Genomic DNA, 8,420 nt, shown 5'->3' with positions numbered 1-8,420 from the left:
AAATCCACTGTAATGGACTGTGTAAATCCACTGTAATGGACTGTGTAAATCCACTGTAATGGACTGTGTAAATCCACTCTAATGTACAGTGTAAATCCACTGTAATGTACTGTGTAAATCCACTCTAATGGACTGTGAAAATCCACTGTAATGGACTGTGTAAATCCACTGTAATGGACTGTGTAAATCCACTGTAATGGACTGTGAAAATCCACTGTAATGGACTGTGAAAATCCACTGTAATGGACTGTGTAAATCCACCGTAATGGACTGTGTAAATCCACTGTAATGAACTGTGAAAATCCACTGTAATGGACTGTGTAAATCCACTCTAATGGACAGTGTAAATCCACTGTAATGGACTGTGTAAATCCACTCTAATGGACTGTGAAAATCCACTGTAATGGACTGTGAAAATCCACTGTAATGGACTGTGTAAATCCACTGTAATGGACAGTGTAAATCCACTGTAATGGACTGTGTAAATCCACTGTAATGAACTGTGAAAATCCACTGTAATGGACTGTGTAAATCCACTGTAATGGACTGTGTAAATCCACTGTAATGGACTGTGTAAATCCACTGTAATGGACAGTGTAAATCCACTGTAATGGACTGTGTAAATCCACTGTAATGAACTGTGAAAATCCACTTTAATGGACTGTGTAAATCCACTGTAATGGACTGTGAAAATCCACTGTAATGGACTGTGTAAATCCACTCTAATGGACAGTGTAAATCCACTGTAATGGACTGTGTAAATCCACTGTAATGGACTGTGAAAATCCACTGTAATGGACTGTGTAAATCCACTCTAATGGACAGTGTAAATCCACTCTAATGGACAGTGTAAATCCACTGTAATGGACTGTGTAAATCCACTGTAATGGACTGTGTAAATCCACTCTAATGGACTGTGTCAATCCACTGTAATGGACTGTGTAAATCCACTGTAATGGACTGTGTAAATCCACTCTAATGGACTGTGTCAATCCACTGTAATGGACTGTGTCAATCCACTGTAATGGACTGTGTAAATCCACTGTAATGGACTGTGTAAATCCACTGTAATGTACTGTGTAAATCCACTGTAATGGACTGTGTCAATCCACTGTAATGGACTGTGTAAATCCACTGTAATGCACTGTGTAAATCCACTGTAATGGACTGTGTCAATCCACTGTAATGGACTGTGTAAATCCACTCTAATGGACTGTGTAAATCCACTGTAATGGACTGTGTAAATCCACTCTAATGGACTGTGTCAATCCACTGTAATGGACTGTGTAAATCCACTGTAATGGACTGTGTCAATCCACTGTAATGGACTGTGTCAATCCACTGTAATGGACTGTGTCAATCCACTGTAATGGACTGTGTAAATCCACTGTAATGGACTGTGTCAATCCACTGTAATGTACTGTGTAAATCCACTGTAATGTACTGTGAAAATCCACTGTAATGGACTGTGTAAATCCATTGCAATGTACTGTGCAAATCCACTGTAATGGACTGTGTAAATCCACTGTAATGGACTGTGTAAATCCACTGTAATGGACTGTGTAAATCCACTGTAATGGACTGTGTCAATCCACTGTAATGGACTGTGTAAATCCACTGTAATGGACTGTGTCAATCCACTGTAATGTACTGTGCAAATCCACTGTAATGGACTGTGTAAATCCACTGTAATGGACTGTGTCAATCCACTGTAATGAACTGTGTAAATCCACTGTAATGGACTGTGTAAATCCACTGTAATGTACTGTGAAAATCCACTGTAATGGACTGTGTAAATCCACTCTAATGGACAGTGTAAATCCACTGTAATGGACTGTGTAAATCCACTGTAATGGACTGTGTAAATCCACTGTAATGGACTGTGTAAATCCACTGTAATTTACTGTGTAAATCCACTGTAATGGACAGTGTAAATCCACTGTAATGGACTGTGTAAATCCACTGTAATGGACTGTGTAAATCCACTGTAATGAACTGTGTAAATCCACTGTAATGTACTGTGAAAATCCACTGTAATGAACTGTGTAAATCCACTGTAATGGACTGTGTAAATCCACTGTAATGGACTGTGTCAATCCACTGTAATGGACTGTGTAAATCCACTGTAATGGACTGTGTAAATCCACTGTAATGGACTGTGCAAATCCACTGTAATGTACTGTGAAAATCCACTGTAATGTACTGTGAAAATCCACTGTAATGAACTGTGCAAATCCACTGTAATGAACTGTGCAAATCCACTGTAATGGACTGTGTCAATCCACTGTAATGGACTGTGTAAATCCACTGTAATGGACTGTGAAAATCCACTGTAATGGACTGTGTCAATCCACTGTAATGGACTGTGTCAATCCACTGTAATGGACTGCAAATCCACTGTAATGTACTGTGAAAATTCACTGTAATGAACTGTGTAAATCCACTGTAATGAACTGTGCAAATCCACTGTAATGGACTGTGTAAATCCACTGTAATGGACTGTGTAAATCCACTGTAATGAACTGTGAAAATCCACTGTAATGGACTGTGTCAATCCACTGTAATGGACTGTGTCAATCCACTGTAATGGACTGTGCAAATCCACTGTAATGGACTGTGTAAATCCACTGTAATGGACTGTGTAAATCCACTGTAATGGACTGTGTAAATCCACTGTAATGTACTGTGAAAATCCACTCTAATGGACTGTGTCAATCCACTGTAATGGACTGTGCAAATCCACTGTAATGTACTGTGAAAATCCACTCTAATGGACTGTATAAATCCACTGTAATGGACTGTGTAAATCCACTGTAATGTACTGTGAAAATCCACTCTAATGGACTGTATAAATCCACTGTAATGTACTGTGTAAATCCACTGTAATGGACTGTGTCAATCCACTGTAATGGACTGTGCAAATGCACTCTAATGGACTGTGAAAATCCACTCTAATGGACTGTGTAAATCCACTGTAATGGACTGTGTAAATCCACTGTAATGGACTGTGTAAATCCACTGTAATGTACTGTGAAAATCCACTGTAATGTTCTGTGCAAATCCACTGTAATGGACTGTGTAAATCCACTGTAATGAACTGTGCAAATCCACGGTAATGGACTGTGTAAATCCACTGTAATGGACTGTGTCAATCCACTGTAATGAACTGTGCAAATCCACGGTAATGGACTGTGTAAATCCACGGTAATGGACTGTGCAAATCCACTGTAAAGTACTGTGTAAATCCACTGTGATATACTATGCAAATCCACTGTAATGGACTGTGGAAATCCATTCCAATGCACTGTAAAAATCCATTGCAATGTACTGTGCAAATCCACTGTAATGTACTGTGCAAATGCAACAAATTACATTGTGCAAATGCATTGCAGCACACCTTGCAAATCAAAACTAAAGCATCATAGTCTTCAAATACAGAAGTTACAATGTGGATTATTTGGAATATGTGACTGGACATGGGATTAAGCAAGTTTTTTTTTACATTTCCCATGAGTGAACCCAACTGTATAATAGTAATAAAATCATCAGTTAACTAAACTGATTGGAGTCATAAGTAACATGAAAACTGTATCCAGCTGTGAGTTCTGTTAATAACATTTTTTTCTAGGTACTATTCAGTTTTACAGATGACAGAGCAATGTCCAGTGACATTGGCATAAGCAGCTGTGCTAAAGCAATTACATCTATTATATGTGTGTGGTTGTATTCTCTGAGAATCATCTCAGGGAGCTACATATTGCTACAATGCACTTATGCAGGGGCCCGGTCTAAGGAACGACTAGAGTGAGAGGAATGCTGACAGTGGGTGAAACAGAAATGGTAGGAAAGTCACAACTGAAACAAACTGTATCACTGAAGCAAATATCTGGGCTGTAAGAGAAGCTCGAGGGAAACTACCAAGAGAAGACCTGGACTGTGGGAAGATCTGACTGGAAATTGCCAGTACAGGATATCTGGGCCATAGGAGGAGATGGAGGGAATCTGCTAGTAAGAGATACCTGGAGCATAAGAGGAGATGGAGGGAAACTGACTGCAAGAGATACCTGGACCATAGGAGGAGATGGAGGGAATCTGCTAGTAAGAGATACCTGGAGCATAAGAGGAGATGGAGGGAAACTGACTGCAAGAGATACCTGGACCATAGGAGGAGATGGAGGGAATCTGCCAGTAAAAGATATCTGGACCATAGGAGGAGATGGAGGGAATCTGCCAGAAAGAGATACCTGGACCATAGGAGGAGCTGGAGGGAATCTGCCAGTAAAAGATACCTGGGTCATAGGAGGAGATGGAGGGAATCTGCCAGTAAAAGATACCTGGGTCATAGGAGGAGATGGAGGGAATCTGCCAGTAAAAGATACCTGGACCATAGGATGAACTGGAGGGAAGCATGGGAGAAGGAGGCAACTGCCAAAAGAGCCCTAAATTGCAGAGGATGAAGAACATTTTTTGTGAAGAAGAGATGAAGCAAAGCTATGACCTGGCTCATTGGAGCAGCTGCATGGAATCAGCTATTTAGAGGACCTGGACAATGGCCAGAGGCGGAAGGAGATTGGAGCAGGATTATAGAAGGAGCTGGAGAGAAAAAGTTGTGAAGAGTTGACCAGCATTGCAAGAGGAATTAGAACATTTTTGAATAAGCTGAGCTGTGGCAATTCCTTTTCAGTTGTGCTTTTCTGTGGTTAATATTATGTTAGTTATTGCCTTTGTCCTAATTTTGGCGGTATTTGTAGTTCATGGAAAGAGTGGCAGTTAGAAACTGGGTCAACATCAGCGATTAGGAGACATCTGGTATAAACTTGTATATGATTCATAGATCCTCAATTCTCCAGTATTATTTTATGGAAGATCAGACCCAGTTGTGACGATATAACATTGTTTCACAAATGAGCGTAGTGGTATAATGGATAATATGACCGTGAGCGAGGCTGTATTGATTTAATTATGGCCTCACTACTGATGGATCAGGAGAGCTATCTCATTCAAGCAATAAATCGCAGATTCTCTGCACTCATTGATTAGACACCAGTTTTATTTCAAAAATGAGCCCCACTGTATAACTTACAAGTTACAGAATCATGATTAAATGGTAAAGCACTCTAAAATATCATTGTTTCAAAAATGCTGGTGCATACATCAATGTCCAGTCACATCATGTAAATAGGTCTGTATATATTGTGCTTGTATGTGCTGGATTTTTTTAAAGCATGAAAATGATCCAATTAGAAAAAACATAAATGTGATCTTACTGGGTTCTGCTGAAATTTGTAAAAAATGACATGTATAATGTGTCTGGACACGATGTGCTGTGTCTGTATATCTGTGCTTGCATGTAATTTGCCTGTATGTGCTGTGTCTGTATGAGCTGTGTTTGCATGTAGTGTGACTATATATGCTGGGCCTGTATGAGCTGTGCCTATATGAGCTGGGTCTGTATGTGTTGCATTTGCATGTGGTGTGCTTATATATTCTGTGCTTGTATGTGCTGTGCCTGTATGTGCTGTGTTTGCATGTAGTGTGACTATATATGCTGTGCCTGTATGAGCTATGCCTATATGAGCTGGGTCTGTATGTGCTGCGTTTGCATGTGGTGTGTGTATATATTCTGTGCCTGTATGTGCTGTGTCTGTATGTGCTGTGTCTATAGGGGCTCTTCAACCACCACCCTGGTGTGAGCTGTACTCCATCACAGTGATTCCAGCTGGTTAAGCTTACCTAACTTCCATTTGTAATTTTATTCTAGACTACTTGAATGTTTGTTACAAAGATGGTCCTGTCTTCATAGCCTCATCCTTCTCCTCTTCCAGCTTTGCTTGTCTCATGATCGAGTTCCTCTTGCAGCATTTCGGAATCTCAACCAGTAGCAATTTCTGTGTTTCAATCAACCAGTCTTCCTATAAAGGAAGAAAATGTATGTTAAAATGGCTCTGGCGATTCAGCATTTTATGTTATTCTGGAACTAGTTTCTGCCCATGTGTCACGTGTGTCAGTTATGAGCGTGAGCAGGTAGTCATTGTTGACCTCTGACTGGCCACTGAGAAATACCCAAAAGCAGTTCAAGATGACGCGGCTGCCAGTTTTCATTAGCTCGTTCTAGGCAGTGCTGCAGTTTCACTCATCATCTCACCTTGATGTGGACGCAGCCTATTAGTTTAGCACTACACTGAGTGGTGGGCCCACTCCATAGTATTTATCTGTTTTACTTTTTATTGCCTTTTATCTTCCAGTGCACAGTGGGAGAACAGATTGTGTGTGCACAAGTGAGAAAGATTGAAGCTGACAGCCCTTCTTTGTAACATATCATTTTATCCATGATGTTTTCTTTCACCATGAATATAATCCAATTAGCTAAACATAAATGTAATGTTACTAGGTTCTGCAATGAGATGGAATTTGCACAATGCTTAGTATTGGAGGTCATGAATAGATGATCAAATATGTCACGCGCACAATAGTCCTCTGCTACTGGTGCAGCGGGGGTGGGGAGAGGGGGTTGCTTTTGGAAGACAAGAGGCCCATGTTAAATAATGGAGACCTGAGGAAGGATGAATAGTCTGGAGTTTTGCTTGACTACCATTGGGTATCAAGGAACATTTTGGAGTTTGCACATTCTCCCCGTGTTTGCGTGGGTTTCCTCCGGGTGCTCCGGTTTCCTCCCACAGTCCAAAGATGTGCGGGTTAGGATGATTGGCTATGATAAATTGACCCTTAGTGTTAGGGGGATTAAATACGTGGGGTTACGGGGATAGGGTGGGATATGTGTTGGTGTAGGGGTTACGGGGATCGGGTGGGATATGTGTCGGTGCAGGCTCGATGGGCCGAAATGGCCTCTATCTGCACTGTGGGGTTTCTGTGATTCTGTGATTCTGTGATTTATGCAGAACTTTTCCTTTGGGTAGAAGGCATGATGGGGTAGATTGAACATGGTTTGGGTAGAGAGTATAATAGGGTGGCTTGTTGTCTGTGATGGGTCATCAATGGTTTTTTCTCATTCTGTGATTTGTTAGTTCCTTAATTCCTGAAAAATAGTGGCTCTTTTCAGATTGCTTTTGGACCTATCTGGCACTGCATGGAACGCCGCATAGGATATGTCCCTTCCCCACAACCCAACTGGGGGTCAAATGTTCTTTTCTAATTTTTCTGTGCTGGATAAGTCTGAGACTGTGGATGTTGCACATGTAGTAGACAACACACAGGCACCTTGGCTGTAGCTGCATTGACAGAGCTAGATCAGACCAGTACACCTTTCATTTTTCCATATCCTTTTCCTACTCTGGTGTTTTCATCCTTGCCTGGATGTTATCCTTTCCAAAGCATCCGACTGATCCCTTGCAAATGCAATTTGGATTTTTTGGATTTTAAACAGACTTTGGAAAATCAGCAGTAAGTATCAAGAGTACAACCAATGCTCCACCCACGCAAAGTCCTACTGACCCATTGTCCCCATCTATGCCAAGCTCCCCAGGCTCCATATGTCTCAGCAACCTGATTTCAAGTCTTTATCCTCTTCTTCAAATCTCTCTGTAGCCTCCATGCCCATCCCTCTGAAACTCCCTCATTAAATCCCTCGGACTTACCACCTCTTAAAACATTTTGCTTTGACAGTGCTTTCACATCTAACCACCCCCTTTCCATTTCCCTCCTGCTCAGTGTCCACTTTTTCCCTTTGCCTTGCAGAGCATTCTGAGACGTCATTCTGTACATGAGAAATGCAGATTGCTGTTCATTTTGGGCAGATCTACGCATCAACTTTCATACCGATGTAAATCTATGACAGTAAATCAACCCTGTTGCCAAAACTCTACTCTGCTCTTTGAACTCCACTTTCCCCTGCCTGAACTCCACTCTTAATCAGATGATGGTGGGCTGTGTCTCAGATGAATGGGTGGTCAGATATGACTTCCAAACGTGACTTCCAAGCGTGTGCACAGTCCCAAGTTGTTTCATGGCCATTATATGTAGGAATGGCAAAGCACTTACATGCACGTGCCTTACACTGTGTCTCTGTAATGACCTTCCCTTACTTTATATAACGTATGTATAGAGGATGCATGCACAGAGACCATTGGCAATGAACAATAAGGCTTGTGACATCATAAATTCACTGGGCATCTAGCTACGTCACATTGTGAATGTTACGACATAAGAAAAGCCAATTTAAACCCATTTTAAGTCATGTTGCATCTGAAGAACTGATTTTCTAGAAATTTCCAGCGTTAGATGAATGTGCAGTTCTGAATTTAGCGTTCCTTAAACAAAAATAAACGCAAGATCCCTAAGTGAGTGCTCTGACCAGGCGATGTTGGCTTTGATAGTTTACATACTGGTCTGATTAAATATTAAGGGGGAAAAATTGGGTTGCTTTGCACCTCGTTAGTAGCGCCCTGGTGAAGTTAGCGCCC

At 41.2% G+C, this 8,420-nt stretch overlaps 1 protein-coding gene across 1 annotated transcript in view; it reads right to left on the bottom strand.

Annotated features, from left to right (window-relative positions):
- Nucleotides 1-6,029: 6,029 nt before the first annotated feature.
- The window catches only part of LOC147109121 (protein phosphatase 1 regulatory subunit 37), a 414,327-nt gene continuing 411,936 nt past the window's right edge, over nt 6,030-8,420 (bottom strand). The window contains exon 11 of the mRNA XM_086002746.1: nt 6,030-6,394. Coding sequence (XP_085858872.1) covers nt 6,218-6,394 — 177 coding nt within the window. The 3' untranslated portion in view covers nt 6,030-6,217. The remainder of the gene's footprint in view (nt 6,395-8,420) is intronic.

Source organism: Somniosus microcephalus, chromosome 12 (genome assembly GCF_052327205.1).
Source record: "Somniosus microcephalus isolate GS21.2 chromosome 12, FLI_Smic_1.0, whole genome shotgun sequence".
In the NCBI taxonomy this organism is placed as follows: Eukaryota; Metazoa; Chordata; class Chondrichthyes; order Squaliformes; family Somniosidae; genus Somniosus; species Somniosus microcephalus.
Note: the sequence above shows the minus strand (reverse complement) of the source record. Positions and strands in the feature narration are given on the sequence as shown.